Source organism: Oncorhynchus clarkii, chromosome 28 (assembly GCF_045791955.1).
Source record: "Oncorhynchus clarkii lewisi isolate Uvic-CL-2024 chromosome 28, UVic_Ocla_1.0, whole genome shotgun sequence".
Classification (NCBI taxonomy): domain Eukaryota; kingdom Metazoa; phylum Chordata; class Actinopteri; order Salmoniformes; family Salmonidae; genus Oncorhynchus; species Oncorhynchus clarkii.
Window position 1 is genome coordinate 35,930,501 of NC_092174.1, and position 19,966 is coordinate 35,950,466.

At 43.6% G+C, this 19,966-nt stretch overlaps 1 protein-coding gene across 1 annotated transcript in view; it reads left to right on the forward strand.

Moving 5' to 3' along the window:
* Nucleotides 1-1,541: 1,541 nt before the first annotated feature.
* Nucleotides 1,542-19,966, forward strand: part of LOC139386772 (protein unc-13 homolog A-like) — a 115,701-nt gene continuing 97,276 nt past the window's right edge. The window contains exons 1-2 of the mRNA XM_071132583.1: nt 1,542-1,690; nt 1,798-2,078. Coding sequence (XP_070988684.1) covers nt 1,542-1,690; nt 1,798-2,078 — 430 coding nt within the window. The remainder of the gene's footprint in view (nt 1,691-1,797; nt 2,079-19,966) is intronic.

The window sequence follows — 19,966 nt, forward strand, 5'->3', positions numbered from 1 at the left end:
GTCATAAACCTACTACCCAGGCCAACGTCATGACAGGTGCGTCACTTGAGTGGGTTGAGTCACTGACGTGATCTTCCTGTCTGGGTTGGCGCCCCCCCATGGGTTGTGCCGTGGCGGAGATCTTTGTGGGCTATACTCGGCCTTGTCTCAGGATGGTAAGTTGGTGGCTGAAGATATCCCTCTAGTTGTGTGGGGGCTGTGCTTGGCAAAGTGGGTGGGGTTATATCCTTCCTGTTTGGCCCTGTCCGGGGGTATCATCGGATGGGGCCACAGTGTCTCCTGACCCCTTCTGTCTCAGCCTCCAGTATTTATGCTGCAGTAGTTTGTGTCGGGGGGGATAGGGTCAGTTTATATCTGGAGTACTTCTCCTGTCTTATCTGGTGTCCTGTGTGAATCTAAGTATGCTCTCTCTAATTCTCTCTTTCTCCCTTTCTTTCTCTCTCTCTGAGCCCTAGGACCATGCCTCAGGACTACCTGGCATGATGACTCCTTGCTGTCCCCAGTCCAACTGGCCGTGCTGCTGCTCCAGTTTCAACTGATCTGCCTGCGGCTATGGAACCCTGACCTGTTCACCGGACGGACGTGCTACCAGTCCCAGACCTGCTGTGTTCAACTCTCTAGAGACAGCAGGAGCGGTAGAGATACTCTGAATGATCGGCTATGAAAAGCCAACTGACATTTACTCCTGAGGTGCTGACTTGCTGCACCATCGACAGCTACTGTGATTATTATTATTTGACCATGCTGATCATTTATGAACATTTGAACATCTTGGCCATGTTCTGTTATAATCTCCACCCGGCACAGCCAGAAGAGGACTGGCCACCCCTCATAGCCTGCTTCCTCTCTAGGTTTCTTCCTAGGTTCTGGCCTTTCTAGGGAGTTTTTCCTAGTCACCGTGCTTCTTCTACACCTGCTTGCTGTTTGGGGTTTTAGGCTGGGTTTCTGTACAGCATTTTGAGATATCAGCTGATGTAAGAAGGGCTATATAAATACATTTGATTTGATTTCGTGACGGATCTTCCTTCGTCACAGGGAAACACCACGATCCTGTTCGTTGTGCAACGGTTTTCTAAGTCCTGTCGTCTCCTTCCATTCCATCTCCCTACGGCTCTACAGACTGAGAAGGCCCTGTTCACCCACGTCTTCCGGCACTACGGGGTGCCTGAGGATATAGTTTCTGATCGGGGTCCCCAGTTCACATCTAGGGTCTGGGGCGTTTATGGAACGCCTGGGGGTCTCGGCCAGCCTCACCTCAGGTTTTCACCCCGAGAGTAACGGGCAGGTGGAGAGAGTTAACCAGGATGTGGGTAGGTTTCTGCGGACCTATTGCCAGGACCGGCCGGGGGAGTCGGCGGCTTTCATCCCCTGGGCGGAGATGGCCAAAAACTCCCTCCGCCACTCCTCCACTAACCACTAATCTCCTTTTCAGTGTGTACTAGGTTATCAGTCGGTCCTGGCACCGTGGCATCAGAGCCAGATCGAGGCACCTGCAGTGGATGAATGGTTTCGGCGCTTGGAGGAGACATGGGCCGCTGCACATGTGCACCTGCAAAAGGACCATCAGGCGGCAGAAGGCGAGCGCCGACCGCCACCGCAGTGAGGCCCCGGTGTATGCACCAGGGGACCGGGTCTGGCTCTCGACCCGAAACCTGCCCCTTCCTCTGCTGTGCCGGAAGCTGGGTATGCGGTTTGTGGGGCCATTTAAAGTCCTGAGGAGACTGAACGAGGTGTGTTATAGGTTACAGCTCCCCCTGATTACCGTATAAACCCCTCGTTCCATGTGTCTCTTCTCAGGCCGTTGGTGGCTGGTCTGCTCCAGCAGTCTGAGGTGCGGGAGGTTCCTCCGCCCCCTCTGGACATTGAGGGGGCCCCGGCGTATACTGTGCGAGCCATCATGGACTCAAGGCGTCAGGCGAGGGGTCTTCAGTACCTCGTGGAGGGGGAGGGGTACGGTCCAGAGGAGAGATGCTGGGTGCCGGTGGAGGACATCCTGGACCCTTCCTTACTGCAGGAATTTCACTGTCTCCACCCGGATCACCCTGCGCCTTGTCCTCTGGGTTGTCCCCGAGGCCAGTGTCAGTGCGCTGCTGGAGCCGCCCGTCAAGGGGGGAGTACTGTCACAACTTCCGCCGAAGTTGGTGCCTCTCCTTGTTCGGGCGGCGTTCGGCAGTCGCCGTCACCGGCTTTCTAGCCGACACCGATCTACATTTCTTTTTTCATTTGTTTTGTATTGATTGTACACACCTGTTTTCCATTACGTTATAATTTATTCCCTATTTACCCCTCTGGTTCCCACATGGTTTTGGGCGTGTTTGGTCTTTGTTAAGTGGTCGCCCTTTTGTGTCGAGCTGGAATAATATTCCCTGTATGGAATTAGTTTGTGATTGTTTCGAGTAAAGTAGGTTTTTACTCAGTTCTGTGTCCTGCGCCCTGCGCCTGACTCCGTCCTACCCGCTGCACACTGACACTTGATATTTTAGGCCCAAACTTGAGATAATGTAGGCAAAAATGGTCAACTTAAAATTGTTTGGATAAATTGTCTCATATGTTCATGATTATATTGTGCTTGTTAATGTATGCAGTAATTCAATTCACTGAATGTCCACACCTAGGATTCAAACTCACAACCTCTTGTTTCATGGCATTCCAATCTTCCTGCCACATTCACCATATCTGTGTCAATGACTGATTTCACCTGTGTTGCTACACTTTGCACATCAAAGTAACTCTCAGCTCTGTTAAAAGAATATTCAAGACAAGCAATGTTATTTATCATAGTGATTAAGGAGTTACATTAAAACAGAGTAATATGCTCCACCCACCAACATTAAACAAATATACAGAAAAATCTCAAATTGCTGAAATAAGTTAATCTAATCAATGACGAGAGAATAGATATACTGACAAACGACAGACATGATGGAGTAGCAGGAAGATCAGAATGTCATGAACCAAGAGGTTGTATGTTCAAGTCCCTGGTGAGGACATGTTGAATAATAATTACTGTATGAATGAACTTACACGATGTATGTCAACGTGTGTCAAATATGTAAGTTGAAAACATTGCTTGTTAAAAGTACTGTGTGTAACCAGTTGTACATACTTCTTTTGGTTTGTCCAGGTAACACTTGGACCGAAAAGTAGAATAAACATTTAAAAAAGGCAGTGGAACCAGTTACTTAATAATAATTAGTTGAAACATCTAGATTTTTTTTTTTTTCAGTGTAGGTAAAATGTACATATTTTACACATTACAGTACATTTCTGGGTCTTGTATGTTCATAGTTTACTTACCAACTATGTTCTCAATGCAAACTTTTCCCCCTCATTTGTCCCTCATATTGCCTTAAATTTCTCTCTTCAGTTCTTCTACCCGCTTCTCTGTCACGACTTCTACCGAGGGTAACTCCTCTCCCTGTTCGGGCGGTGCTCGGCGCTCGGCGTCGCCGGTCTACTAGCCACTACCGATCCCTTTTTCTTTTTCTGGTTGTTTTGTCTGTGTTCCTTTTCACACCTGGTTTTCAATTGCTTTGATTTCTGTGGGTATATAGGGCAGCTGTTACCTGCCGTAATTCGTGCAGGATTAGACTTGTGTGTATTGCGTTCGATGGTATTTGATGTTTGTTGTTTTTTCGCATTTACGCACGTGTATGTAAAGTGTCGGAACTGTGTTAGTTCCTCCTCCGTGTGTTTGCACGATTATTCGAGAGCGTAGTTTTGGGATTTTTGTTCTGTGCCATTTGCATTGCTGGACTATTATTAAACACGCTCCTCAGACATCCCTGCTCTCCTGCGCCTGACTCCTACACCTCTCACCAAGACGCATGTTATCACATTCTCAGTAACATTTGTGCTGGTTTTCACAGCAACTAGCTCCACTGCTTGGACTGAAATACAGGAGTTTAAGGGCACTGAATATCAAAATATGAGACATTTTTAAAATTCTGTTATTGTATACAGTGTCCTATTAGGAACACATCAGTCTCAGAAAGACCTGTGTCAATGCCAGAAGGAGTGATCGGCCATGTCTTTCAGAACAGAATGGGTGTCAGGCTGGCAGGTTTGTTGAGAGCAGGATGAGGCTTCAGTAAAATATCCCTGGTTTTGTATCTTTAGCTCATTCCTACCGCCTCCATCTTCAGTGTCTCTCTGAACCTGTGCCCCAGACACACAGCAGCACAACAACGTCAGCAGAACCACAGTAGTCTTCATTCTCAAGCTGAATGACTCTTTTCTCTTCTTGCAGAGTGTAATGTTTGTGTCGTAATTCTCTCCTTTATATACCCTCACCTGTTTAACCATTACCAGGTGATATCAAGTCCACATGTATTTTTCTACTACTAAAGTACCATAGGCCCTTAGGTCAGATTTGTTTACAACATGTAGAGAAAAGATTTACATTTCAACTGGCATCAGATATACTACAGTAATAAAACACCAATTATTAACTTCAACTTTTACTGCAGTGGGATAATCAGGGTCACACAGAGTGATTATTGGTAATCTAAAACAAATATACTTTCAAACAAAAGTATACACCTCACACACATGGTTATGGGCTTAAACAAAAACAAGATACCTGTACCAGATATAGTTTAAATGTATTCAATTTTGAGTTTGCATCCCAATATAAGACTTTACACCACAAAAGACTGAAATATAACAAAACTGTTTGACACAGAAACCATTTTTGTCCATTTAAAAAAAAGAATTGTTATTATTTGTGAAATTATGAAAAATATGAATAACATTCCACCCAAGAAGCCAAAGAGGGCACTTTTGGTAATTGACTGCAGTAAAGGGCTACTGCACAGAAGACAATATGGTGCAGGGATTGAGATACAATATGTTTTCATATTCTTTAACATATTGTTTATACACTTTATACAAAATCCAAACCCGGTAACATTGCTGTTCAGAGTTGGGTTGAGATGGGCAACTGTTGTCGGCAAAGACCTATTTACAAAAACAAACAACAAATATGCAAAACATTTCAGTGTTAAACACAAACTCTATTGCTTTAACAACAAGAGAAGGACCCTAGACAGGATGTGGATACTATAAACATCTTGTGCACATATCGCTGGCTCCTGCACGTGAATCGTTCAAAAAGTAGGTAAGACAAATTTGCTAAATAAACTAAAGGAAAGATACTGACACAATGAATAATATTAATAACGAGACTACATACAAGGGGTTCTTGTACTGAGTCAGTGTGCAGGGGTACGGGTTAGTTGACGTAATTGTGGTAATATGTTCATGTCGGTAGGGGTAAAGTGGCTAGGCAATCTGGATAGATAATAAACGGAGTAGCAGCAGTGTGTGTGTGTGTGTGTGTGTGTGTGTGTGTGTGTGTGTGTGTTGGAGTGTCAGTGTAGTATGTGTGTGTGTGGTTAGTCCAGTGAGTGTACATCGAGTGTGCAAGAGAGTCAGTGCAAAAAATAATAATACATAAAAATAAAATCAGGGGGTCAATGTAAATTGTCCTGGTAGCCGTTTGACTAACTGTTCAGCAGTCTTATGGTTGGGGTAGAAGCTGTTAAGGAGCCTTTTGGTCCCAGACTTGGCGCTCCGGTACCGCTTGTGGTGTGGTAGCAGAGAGAACAGGGCTTTCCTCTGATACTGCCTGGTATAGAGGTCCTGGATGGCAGGAAGCACTACCCTATGTAGCGCCTTGCTCTACCAAGCGGTGATGCAACCAGTGATGCTCTCTATGGTGCAGCTGTATAACATTTTGAGGATATGAGGTCCCATGCCAACTCCTGAGGGGGAATAGGCGTTGTCGTGCCCTCTTCAGAACTTTGTTGGTGTGTTTGGAATGGACCATGATAGATTCTTAGTGATGGGGACATCAAGGGACTTGAAGCTCTCAACAGACTCCAGTCCACAATCAGCACCTTTGTCTTGCTCACGTTGAGGAAGAGGTTCTTGTCCTGGCACCACACTGCCAGGTCTCTGACCTCCTCCCTATAGGCTATCTCATCGTCATCTATGATCAGTCTTACCACCGTTGTGTCATCGGCAAACTTAATTATGGTGTTGGAGTCGAGCGCAGCCACGCAGTCACGGGTGAACAGGGAATACAGGAGGGGACTAAGTACACATCCCTGAGAGCCCCCCCCCCCTGTTGAGAGGATGTTATCTACCCTCACCACCAGGTCAGGAAGTCCACCAGGTCAGGAAGTCCAGGATCCAGTTGTGGAGGGAGGTGTTCAGTCCCAGGGTTCTTAGCTTAGTGAGGAGCTTTGTGGGCACAATGGTGTTGAACGCTGAGCTGCAGTCAATAAACAGCATTCTCACATACAGTTGAAGTCAGAAGTTTACAGACACTTAGGTTGTAATCATTAAAACTCATTTTTCAACCACTCCACAAATTTCTTGTTAACAAACTATAGTTTTGGCAAGTCGGTTAAGGCATCTACTTTGTGCATGACACAAGTCATTTTTCCAACAATTGTGTACAGACAGATTATTTCACTTATAATTCACTGTATCACAATTCTAGTTGGTCAGAAATGGTTGACTGTGCCTGTAAACAGCATTGAAAATTCCAGAAAATGATGTCATGGCTTGAGAAGTTTATGATAGGCTAATTGACATAATTGGAGTCAATTGGAGGTGTAACTGTGGATGTATTTCAAGGCCTACCTTCAAACTCAGTGCCTCTTTGCTTGACATCAATGGAAAATCAAAAGAAATCAGTCGACTTCAGAAAAAAATGGTAGACCTCCACAAATCTGGTTCATCCTTGGGAGCAATTTCCAAATGCCTGAAGGTACCACGTTCATCTGTACAAACAATAGTATGCAAGTATAAACACCATGGGACCACGCAGCCATCATACAGGAAGGAGACGCATTCTGTCTCCTAGAGATGGATGTACTTTGGTGCGAAAAGTGCAAATCAATCCCAGAACAACAGCAAAGGACCTTGTGAAGATGCTGGAGGAAACAGGTACAAAGTATCTATATCCACAGTAAAACGAGTCCTATCAAGACATAACCTGAAAGGCCACTCAGCAAGGAAGAAGCCCCTGCTCCAAAACTGCCATAAAAAAGCCAGACTACGGTTTGCAACTGCACATGGGACAAAGATCGTACTTTTTGGAGAAATGTCCTGTGGTCCGATGAAACAGAAATAGAACTGTTTGGCCATAATGACCATTGTTATGTTTGGAGGAGAAAGGGGAGGCTTGCAAGCCGAAGAACACCAACCCAACCGTGAAGCACGGTGGTGACAGCATCATGTTGTGGGGGTGCTTTTCTGAAGGAGGGACTGGTGCACTTCACAAAATAGATGGCATCATGAGGCAGGACAATTAGGTGGATATATTGAAGCAACATCTCAAGACATCAGTCAGGAAGTTACAGCTTGGTCTCAAAGGGGTCTTTCAAATGGACAATGACCCGAAGCATACTTCCAAAGTTGTGACAACATGGCTTAAGGATAACAAAGTCAAGGTATTGGAGTGGCCATCACAAAGCCCTGACCTCAATCCCATAGACATTTTGTGGGCAGAACTGAAAAAGCGTGTTAGAGCAAGGAGGCCTACAAACCTGACTCAGTTACACCAGCTCTGTCAGGAGGAATGGGCCATTCACCCAACTTATTAATGTGGGAAGCTTGTGGAAGACTACCCGAAACGTTTGACCCAAGATAAACAATTTAAAGGCAATGCCACCAGACACTAATTGAGTGTATGTAAACTTCTGACCCACTGGGAATGTGATGAAAGAAATAAAAGCTGAAATAAATCATTCTCTCTACTATTATTGTGACATTTCACATTCTTAAAATTAAGTGGTGATCCTAACTGATCTAATACAGGGAAGCTTTACTAGGATTAAATATCAGTAATTGTGAAAAACTGAGTTTAAATGTATTTGGCTAAGGTGTATGTAAACTTCCAACTTCAACTGTATGCCACTAACGATCGCTCGTTCGGAGAAAGGTAATACATTGTATTTACGTGAAGCTAGCTTTGATAGTTGAGCTGGTGGTGTGAGGCTCTGGTTTTCCCAGTCGAGGTCGCCATTGTCTTTTGTAGATTCTTCCGGGTCGTTGTGGAGTGAGATGTTGTTGTTTTCTGCGTCAGTCAATGTTCTTACTACATTTGCTACCTTTCCTGCTGCAGTCTGTTAGGCTGTAATCTAGGACTCACTTATTTTTGAGTGATCAATAGTTCAGAGTTCATACCATTTCACATGTAGAGCAAGCTCAAACATTTTCTGGCCTGTAGAGTTGAAATTAGCATTAGCCCTTTTTAAACGTGAAGACAAGTCCTCACGATATTTGGAACTGAGGTGACTTTTCGACACGGGGCTTTTATTCTAGAGTGTAAAAGGGGTTGGTTCATCATTTCCAATGTCTATTCACTTGGGCGTGGTTACTGACTGAGCACAAGTTACCATAAAACAAAGATTTTCATTTTAGAAGACTAACTCATATTGTTATCTTTTCAATGTATTCTTATACTCGTTAGACATTTTATCCCACATTCAGATGCAAGCCTCATAACTGAGGAACCTGTATAAACAGAGTTAGAGTAATGTGACTGTGTTGTCTTTCATGAGGCCACAAACATGAAACAAAACAGATCGGGTTGTAGCTGGCTTCTCCACCGACCGTTTCCACATTCTCTAAATTAGGAATAATGTTTAATTCTCCAATTCGGGGAGGTAGAAGTATTTGGCAGTAGAGTCCCTTTGTCTTATTGTGACACTCTCTCCATGCTGCATGTGGCAAGGGAGAAGAGGGCCTCTGCCAGGAATTTATGACGATGTTGTAAAGTCATAAAACTGCCCCCTCTAACAGGAGAGGGGGGGTTCACATGTCACAAGACTTGCGTCTTGACAGAGCGTTGGGCCAGTAACCGAAAAGTTGCTGCATCGAAGCCCCGAGCTGACAAGGTAAAAATATGTTGTTCTGCCCCTGAGCAAGGCAGTTAACCCATTGTTCCCCGGGCACTGAAGATGTGGATGTCGATTAAGGCAGCCTCTTGCACCTCTCTGATTCAGAGGGGTTGGGTTAAATGCGGAAGACACATTTCATTTGAATGCATTCAGTTGTACAACTGACTAGGTCTCCCCTTTTCCTTTATGGTTGGTGTATTCTATATTTCAGCACAAGCAGTTGAGCTTGAATCAATGAAAGTCAAATGTTGCAAAGAGCCAGGTGGAGGAGCTGAGGAGACAAAATTAAGGTAATTTCTGTTGACACATATTTAGTAGTATTCACAATCCACAGCAGTTAGACTTCATTTGGATATTCTGCTCAGCTTTAAAACACATGTCTTTACTACTGACTTTAGTTAACGCTGTCTCATCTATGTGTCACAGTCAGGAAGGTGGCTTTCTCTGCTTCACTTGTGGCCTCAGGATCTGGATACACAAGACCCTACAAGGCCCACACTACAGACGTGTTGTCACAAACATATAATCCAAACATAGGTATAGGACACAGAAGACAAAGTATACTTAGCCATCAGTGCTATAATCACAAAGGTTCAGTTAGGTTAACTCAAACAACTGCTGTTTGAGATGATTTATTGCTGCATAACTAATAGACCTGTGTGTGCTGACTAACATGTCAGTCAGAGGTATTAACTGGATAATAATAATGTGAAAATATTGTACAATCAGGTGTGCAAAGCTCTTAGAGACTTACCAAGAAAGACTCACAGCTGTAATCACTGCCAAAAGGTGGTTCTAACATGTATCGACTCAGGGGTGAGAAAACTTATGGAAATTAGATATATATGGGTTATTGTGTGTAGATGGGTGAGAGAAAAAAATCTCCTTGATCCATATTGAATTCAGGCTGTAATAAAACAACATGTGGAATGAGTCAAGGGGTATGAATACTTTCTGAAGGCACTGTAAATAGCTCCCCCTTCTGGCACTGCATGTGCCATTGTGTGTTCGAGTTTACACTTTACCTGCCTAGTGCCTGTGCTTGTGTAACCGGTGTGAAATGGCTAGCTAGTTAGCGCTAATAGCGTTTCAATCGGTGACGTCACTCGCTCTGAGACCTTGAAGTAGTTGTTCCCCTTGCTCTGCAAGGGCCGCGGCTTTTGTGGAGCGATGGGTACCGATCCTTCGAGGGTGACTGTTCGAGCCCAGGTAGAGGAGGGACAGAAGCATGACTGTTACACTTGCAGCTATCATGTAAAGACAGGTATTAGGGACAATTACTGTGGGACCAGGTAAGGAGAGCTATAGTAATTTAACAAAGCATAAAATCACATTTTTGGGTTTGTTTTGTCCTTTAATTCTACTCTTCTAGTCTAATCGGTAACATAGAAATGTTAATATACCAATTTACTTTTAATTAATATCCTTATGTAGTCAATAAGGATAAGTAGTCAATGATGAATCAAAACTCAGAGTTAGATATAGATGACAATGAAATGTTCTTGCCCAGGGAGCCAGATGTGCTAAGTCTGGCCGTGACTCATTGGCTAGAGTCAGTCCCTGATTCGAAGGGAAGGTTAAAAACCAGCAGTGCTGTAGACCTTGAGGTACGAATTTGAATCGCCCTGGACTACAGGAAGCAGTGGGCAGCACTAGAATAATAATCATGTTATTCTCGTCAGTGATACAGTCCAGTACTGACAAGCACACACCTCTTCCCCCCTGCTCCCTTCTTTGAGTACCGGAAGGAGAGACTCCCTACTCGGTCCGTGATCATCAGAGATGTATCGTGGCCCCCAGCCTATGCCTCCCCGCTGCAGCTGGTTCGCGTCACATTAAACGTGACGTCACGCGGCGCGGAGCTGTCCTCGCGCTGGTGCTGAAACAAGATGGCTGTGCGCGCGAGAGGAGCGGAGGAGAGCTGAGGGATGCAGAGACAGCGAGAGAGACGGCAAAGTGAGGGGAGCCTTTCAACAGCAAAATAAATAGCCATATCCGTGAAGAACGCACGGATTCCCTTGTAATTATGTCTTCGAATAGATTTTATGTCCACTATGGCAATATTTAGCTTATGTTTAGACGTACATCTGTAGCCTACACCGGGAGGTAACTGAGGAGTAGCCAAGCGAAGCAGTGAAGACCCAGCCGGCCGGTAGAGGACAGCCGGGGACGCTCAGCGCTGCTGTCAGAGATGTCCCTGCTCTGTGTCGGAGGTAAGAGGACATCAACATTATTATTATTATTATTATAATACCATTACAGTGTTACATTTTATAGGAATGTATATTTCATTTGATGTGAATGTTCTATATTGTAGGATACCAGCATCTATCCATATTCAGTGATTCATTCATCTGTTTTTATTACCTCAGCTGTCACTCATAGTGCTGAATGACCAGTAACCCTATGACCTATTATGTTGGAGTAGCTCAAATAGGGATAATGAGATACATAGGAAGACGTAGCCTATAGCCAAATATCTCACCTTCTTCACGTGAAAGACGTTTTTCTGATGACAGAGAGCAACGTGTTTTTTCAAGGGTGTCAATCTGCTTTCTATGGTGGGACAAGATCATTTTGCTAAGTGTGCTTGAAATGCAGTAAAATTATAACAAAAGTCACAGTTCAGAATAAAGTAACCAGAATAGTAGGCTAAAAGCTTATGTATTCAGCTATAAGTAAGTTATCAATTATTCTCACTGACAACAGACTGGAGAGCTACTGTAGGCTATGTCTTGTCGTGAACATTTAAAATATAAAAATGTAGACACGTGTTTCTGATTAATACTGCAGCTATCTATAGCACCGTTTTTCACAGACATTGTTGCAGCTGTGTGTTGCGTGCCATGCCAGTTCATGCGTGGGCGGTCAGTGTAGCAAGAAAAGGATAGCCCCTGCCGCACTGCTGCCGCGTTGAACGAGCCTCCCTCGGTTGTGAGGGAATCCTAGGGGGGTGTTCGCGTCAGGTCGTGCCGTCTGTTGGCTAAAATGTGACATTTCCCTGTCGTGCCGCGTCACCTCATCACGCCCAGTTCCGAGATAGGCAGCTATGTTGTCATTGTTTCCGCAAAACCTAAATAATTATTCATCAGATAATTCCTTCTAAGCGGCATGGCCCACTAAGTCACTGCTTATCCATGTAGTCGAGGTTTCATTCGACGTGTTATTCATTTCTAAACACACAATGCTCAGGATGTCATAGACAAGGAGACTTTGTGGAGAGGGCTTTTCATTTTTCTATTACATCACAGGCATGCCTTGCATGGTGTGGCTGTTGCTATTTCTGGAGCTAGAGAGAGAAATGTTTTGTTCATCAAACCAGATCTCATCTGGTGTTGCAATACATGCTTGATGGTGCCCAGCAGCAGCAGTGGTAATATCCATATGTGTACCTTGAGGTCCACAGCACTGCTGGGTTTCATCCTACCCATCTACTCAAGAGCTGATGATTCAGACCTGAGACAATACCAGATGACTGAGAGAAAGCTCTTTCCTATCACTGACATGAACCATCAGCTAACAACCAGAAAAATGTCCTATCAGTGACATGAACCATCAGCTAACAACCAGAAAAATGTCCTATCAGTGACATGAACCATCAGCTAACAACCAGAAAAATGTCCTATCACTGACATGAACCATCAGTTAACAACCAGAAAAATGTCCTATCAGTGACATGAACCATCAGTTAACAACCAGAAAAATGTCCTATCAGTGACATGAACCATCAGCTAACAACCAGAAAAATGTCCTATCAGTGACATGAACCATCAGCTAACAACCAGAAAAATGTCCTATCACTGACATGAACCATCAGTTAACAACCAGAAAAATGACCTATCAGTGACATGAACCATCAGTTAACAACCAGAAAAATGTCCTATCAGTGACATGAACCATCAGCTAACAACCAGAAAAATGTCCTATCAGTGACATGAACCATCAGCTAACAACCAGAAAAATGTCCTATCAGTGACATGAACCATCAGCTAACAACCAGAAAAATGTCCTATCAGTGACATGAACCATCAGCTAACAACCAGGAAGAGAAGAGAAACCAGCAGTGCTGTTCCCTGCTGCAGACCTTGAAGTGGTGAATTCCAATAGCACTGATGTAAGCTACAAGATTCTGTCAGAATAATACTAGCCTTTAATTCATCCTTGGGGGTCTGGTGGTGGCTGGGAGTTTCACAGTGACAGGTCAAGTGGAACGGTTCATCCCACTGGGGTCCTCTCTAAAGTCCTCTGTCCGTCTTCATAACCACAATAAATAAATCAAAGACAGTTGTCAAACATGGGTCTGTCCAGATAAGGTCGCTGTAGAATCTCTGTGGCTACATGCAGCTGTCTTCCCTGCTCAATGTCTGAGTCTGTGTGTGAAAATGTGTTGTTGCACTGAGAGAGTACAATCTACCTGACCCCAAGACCATGGTAGCCTAATGAGCTAATGAAATCTACCTGACCCCAAGACCATGGGAGCCTAATGAGCTAATGAAATCTACCTGACCCCAAGACCATGGGAGCCTAATGAGCTAATGAAATCTACCTGACCCCAAGACCATGGGAGCCTAATGAGCTAATGAAATCTACCTGACCCCAAGACCATGGGAGCCTAATGAGCTAATGGAATCTACCTGACCCCAAGACCATGGGAGCCTAATGAGCTAATGAAATCTACTTGACCCCAAGACCATGGTAGTCTAATGAGCTAATGGAATCTACTTGACCCCAAGACCATGGTAGTCTAATGAGCTAATGGAATCTACCTGACTCCAAGACCATGGTAGCCTAACGAGCTAATGGAATCTACTTGACCCCAAGACCATGGTAGCCTAACGAGCTAATGGAATGTACCTGACCCCAAGACCATTTTAGCCTAAGGAGCTAATGGAATCTACCTGACCCCAGGACCGTGGTAGCCTAATGAGCTAATGGAATCTACCTGACCCCAAGACCATGGTAGCCTAACGAGCTAATGGAATCTACTTGACCCCAAGACCATGGTAGCCTAACGAGCTAATGGAATGTACCTGACCCCAAGACCATTTTAGCCTAAGGAGCTAATGGAATCTACCTGGCTCCAAGACCATGGTAGCCTAACGAGCTAATGGAATCTACCTGGCTCCAAGACCATGGTAGCCTAACGAGCTAATGGAATCTACCTGACCCCAAGACCATGGTAGCCTAACGAGCTAATGGAATCTACCTGACCCCAAGACCATGGTAGCCTAACGAGCTAATGGAATCTACCTGACCCCAAGACCGTGGTATTCTAATGAGCTAATGGAATCTACCTGACCCCAAGACTGTGGTAGTCTAATGAGCTAATGGAATCTACCTGGCTCCAAGACCATGGTAGTCTAATGAGCTAATAGAATCTACCTGACCCCAAGACCGTGGTAGTCTAATGAGCTAATGGAATCTACCTGACCCCAAGACCGTGGTAGCTAGTAAACTCCAGATATACAGTACTTCCATACATTTTTAAAACTAGTTTCCTGGGTATCTTTAGACGAGTATTGTGAGGCTTGTGGGCATCCTGGAGCAAAACGGAGAACACCATTGTGTTCGTGAGAGTCTCAGCGTACCACAGAGTTGTCATATTAATAGGTCGCCCAAACCTTTCGGACGCTACAGACAGAAGTTGGCAGAGGAGGCTGTCCCAACTTAGAACCAAATTAAGTCTCATCTTTCAATAGTTTGTTGGCCAAACCGTTTGAACGCTACAGACGTTTTCGTGGCAAGACCGATTTTTCCGGATGTCTCATGGTTTGACAAACATCGCTCTAGCTCTACCACCTTTCCCCGCAGATGCGGAAGGGCGATATCGGCGGACGCGGTAGATTGAGGAGCAGCCATGCAATAAAACAGATATCTTTATCTTAAACAGATGGATTTCGATGGGGATTTTTTATTATGTTGTTTAGATTTCTGTAGGGGCGGGGAAGTTGTAGGTCAAGGGTTAATAACTGCATATATTCACTGTTGCTATCAAAATCATTCCAAAGGATAGGTATAACAGAGCAGGTGAAATGTAATCACAAGTCATATAGTATCACAGAGACTATTTAGGCCTACAGTATGTATCATTTGCAAAGTCATCAACAGCAATTGTTTCAATTCAACACAGGGTTCAAATAAAAATAAACAACACATCAAGTATTGTCCATGTAGGTCAAGCTTTGGTTCATGTCTCCATCTTAAAGAATACGACTAAATCTAATGCAACTTTAAATGCACTTCAAATCAAGTTTGATCTGATGTAGTCCTATTCTTTAATGTTGATTCTTGGTTGAGATGGAGATGTGAATCCAACATATCAATTATTCATTTGTAGACAAACTAAGTCAGTGCCACAACATGTACATCTCCTTCAAATATTGATATTTGGTTGCGTTGATAACCAAACACAATTCAATATCACTTTTGCAATACAGTAAATAGCCTATTAACTTGTTGACAAGTTAACAAATAAAATGTTGGATTCAGGTCTCCAACTCAACCAAATATAAAGGTTAAAGACCAGGATTAAAACAGTGGTAGATATCCTTTAAATGTCGATATATAACCGGACACACAATTCAATAATACTTTTGTAATACAGTAAATAGTCTGAAGTTAAGGCTTTCTTACAAATGGATGTAACAGTATTTATTCAACTTTAAAACCAGTAACACCATCCATGGCCACATGTTGAGGTTAGCCTACTGTAACTATGATTGTCTTCTTATGTCGTCATAGAGAGCACGCATGTTCAAGATAGCATACAACGGTCGCAGGTCTGAGGAGATCTTCACTATTACTGTAATAATCTGTGCAGAATCTCAAACAGCGTTGATCACTTGCACCATGTACTTTGTAATCTCAACTGCAATCCAGGTCATTTGGTTCTGCTATTAGATGAAGCACAGTGAAAACATATTTAATTGTTGTATAAATACAAAAATCAGACATTGTTTTTCCTTTGGAATTTGGTTGTGTTTTTATACTGAACTAAAATATAAACACAACATGCAACAATTTCAAAGATCTTACCGATTTACAGTTCATATAAGGAAATCAGTCAATTTAAAGGAATTCATTAGGCCCTAATCGATGGATTTCACATAACTAGGAATACAGATATGCATCGGTTGGTCACAGAAACACCCCCAAAAAGGTAAGTGTGTGAATCAGAGAACCAGTCAGTATCTGGTGTGACCACCATTTGCCTCATGCAGCGTGACACATCTCCTTCACATAGAATTGATCAGGCTGTTTATTGTGGCCTGTGGAATGTTGTCCCACTCCTCTACAATGGCTGTGCGAAGTTGGTGGATATTGGCAGGAACTGGAACACGCTGTCGTACACGTCCGCATCCCAAACATGCTCAATGGGTGACATGTCTGGTGAGTATGCAGGTCATATAAGAACTGGGACATTTTCAGCTTCCAGGAATTGTGTACAGATCTTTGGGGCATGGGGCCGTGTATTATCATGCTGAAACAAGAGGTGATGGTGACGGATGAATGGCCTCAAGATCTCGTCACTGTATCTCTGTGCAGTCAAATTGCCATCAATAAAATGCAATTGTGTTTGTTGTCCATAGCTTATTCCTGTCCATACAGTAACCCCACCACCACCATGGGGTACTCTGTTTACAACGTTGACATCAGCAAACTGCTCGCCCACACATCGCCATACACGAGGTCTGCGGTTGTGAGGCTGGTTGGACGTACTGCCAAATTCTCTAAAACTATGTTGGAGGCAGTTTACATTAGATAAATTAACATTAAATTCTCTGGTAACAGCTCTGGTGGACATTCCTGCAGTCAGCATGCCAACTGCCCGCTCTGTCAAAACTTGAGACATCTGTGGCATTGTGTTGTCTGACAAAACGGCACATTTTTGAGTGTCCTTTTATCGTCCCATGTACAAGGTGCACCTGTGTAATTATCCACCTGTGTTTAATCAGCTTCTTGATATGCCACCCCTGTCTGAATGGATTATCTTGGCAAAGGAGAAATGCTCACTAAGAGGAAGGTAAAAAAAAAAATGTTTGCACAGCATTTGAGAAAACATTTAGCTTTTTTGTGCATTTGGAACATTTCTGGGATCTTTTATTTCAGTTCATGAAACATGGGACCAAGACTTTGCATGTTGTGTTTATATTTTTGTTCAGTGTAGATGGTTGAAAGCATAGTGATAACACATTGGGAATTCAACAAACTTCTGGCTGACTTTTTGAGGGGTGAATAAAGTTTGAAATCTCATTGATCAACGTCTCTACCAAATATTACACAAATGTCCATATTGAAATGGCGTTGTTTGCCCAGTGGGAGGTGATTATTTGTTTAAAAACAACGTGATGAAGAAGATAAAGAATAGCTTCAGTTCTTCACCCACACAACATAGGGCTACAGGTAGGTAGGTACACGTGCTTCAGCCTCCTTTACATAATACACTAACTTCATCGGTATTCCAGTAAGACTCACTCATCACTAGTTTAGTGTGTGTGTGTGCTTGTGTGTGTGTGTGTGTGTGTGTGTTTGTGTGTAGAATGCCTCTTCTCTCTTAGTCAGGGAATTTCACGTGTCGTCTTTTCTCCTTTCCTCCATTGTCATGGAGACTTGGGCCAGGCAGGCAGGCCTCTAGAAAGTATTATGGGCTGTGCAGGTGGGGGTTATTGAATATTAAAACTCGCTGTGGATGCAATATGACTGTGTGTGTGACTGTGTGTGTGTGTCTGTGTGTGTGTGGACTCAGACCCATACGAAACATACTTGATGTATTTCTGAGCACCTCCAACACATATGAAACCTACTAATGGTCTAATTACTTCAGACAGAAATGAAAGTAGATGAGTTGGTCTGGGGGGATGGGTCGACATAATCTGTGACGTCAACAAATCCAAAGGTTGGGTGTTCGAGTCACGCAGGGGACAAATGTAGGATTTTAGCAAACCCTTCCACTAACCTTTATTCTAAACTTAACCCACTTCACCTAACCTTTTACGTAAACAATCCTTTGTCGTTAGTTATCCTAACCACCAACGTATTTTTTAATTTTTTTATTTCACCTTTATTTAACCAGGTAAGCTAGTTGAGAACAAGTTCTCATTTGCAACTGTGACCTGGCCAAGATAATGCACGGCAGATTGACACATACAACAACACAGAGTTACACATGGAATAAACAAACATACAGTCAATAATACAGTAGAAAAAAAAAAGAAAGTATATATACAGTGTGTGCAAATAAGTTAAGATAAGGGAGGTAAGGCAATAAATAGGCCATAGTGGCGAAGTAATTACAATATAGCAATTAAACACTGGAATGGTAGGATGTGCAGAAGATGACTGTGCAAGTAGAGATACTGGGGTGCAAAGGAGCAAGATAAATAAATAAATACAGTATGGGGATGAGATAGTTGGATGGGCTGCTTACAGATGGGCTATGTACAGGTGCAGTGATCTGTGAGCTGCGCTGACAGCTGGTGCTTAAAGCTAGTGAGGGAGATGTGCCTCCAGCTTCAGTGATTTATGCAATTCGTTCCAGTCATTGGCAGTAGAGAACTGGAAGGAAAGGCACCCAAAGGAGGAATTGGCTTTGGGGGTGACTAGTGAAATATACCTGCTGGAGCACGTGCTACGGGTGGGTGCTGCTATGGTGACCAGTGAGCTGAGATAAGGCGGGGGTTTACCTAGCAAAGACTTGTAGATGACCTGGAGCCAGTGTATTTGGCGACGAGTATGAAGCGAGGGCCAGCCAACGAGAGCATACAGGTCGCAGTGGACTGCATCCAATTTGTTGAGTAGAGTGTTGGAGGCTATTTTATAAATGACATCGCCGAAGTCGGGGATGGGTAGGATGGTCAGTTTTACGAGGGTATGTTTGGCAGCATGAGTGAAGGATGCTTTGTTGCAAAATAGGAAGACGATTCTAGATTTAATTTTGGATTAGAGATGCTTAATGCGAGTCTGGAAGGAGAGTTTACAGCCTAGCCAGACACCTAGGTATTTGTAGTTGTCCACGTACTCTAAGTCAGAACCGTCCAGAGTAGTGCATGCATTTAGTTTTATTTGCATTTAAGAGCATTTGGAGGCCACGGAAGGAGAGTTGTATGGCATTGAAGCTCATCTGGAGGTTAGTTAGCACAGTGTCCAAAGAAGGGCCGGAAGTATACAGAATGGTGTCGTCTGCGTAGAGGTGGATCAGAGAATCACCAGCAGCAAGAGCGACATCATTGATGTATACAGAGAAGAGAGTCGGCCCCCCCGTAGACACTGCCAGAGGTCCGGACAACAGGCCCTCCGATTTGACACACTGAACTCTATCAGAGAAGTAGTTGGTGAACCAGGCGAGGCAATCATTTGAGAAACCAAGGCTGTTGAGTCTGCCAATAAGAATGTGGTGATTGACAGAGTCGAAAGCCTTGGCCAGGTCGATGAATACGGCTGCACAGTAATGTCTCTTATCGATGGCGGTTATGATATCGTTTAGGATCATACTAAGCATCCTCCAATTCGTTTGCTATGGTACAACTAGGTAAAACGTAGGAAACTACACGTCCTTTGATACTACATGTCCTTTTATTCGTATGATATTGTACAACCGCTATTCCTTTCATAATGTAACGTATAGAATAATAAAGAATTCCCCCGAGACTACATTGGTCTGTGTGTGTGTGGGTAGGGAAAGTGTAGGGCATTAACTATGCAGGCTGAGTTACGTCAGAGCTGTTTAAACAGTACTGCAGAGGGATAGAGTGGGCGTTATAGAGACAAAACCACAAAATATATTCAACCCACACTCTCAGAATAGGATAACAGGATGTGTTTCTTTATTACAGAAAAACACACACACATTTGGCATTATAGCCTTAATTGAAACAACCCTTTGAGAGGGATGCCAAAAATGCCGAAATGTATAGTTATTTTAAAATAAATAACTTTTTATTGCACTTCTGTTGTCCTTCAAGAGGCTAGTGACTGTAACTGGTTTGCACAGTGTAGATGATTCACGTGGACTGCAAGGTAGCAATACATATTCTCCCCTTCTCCAATATGAC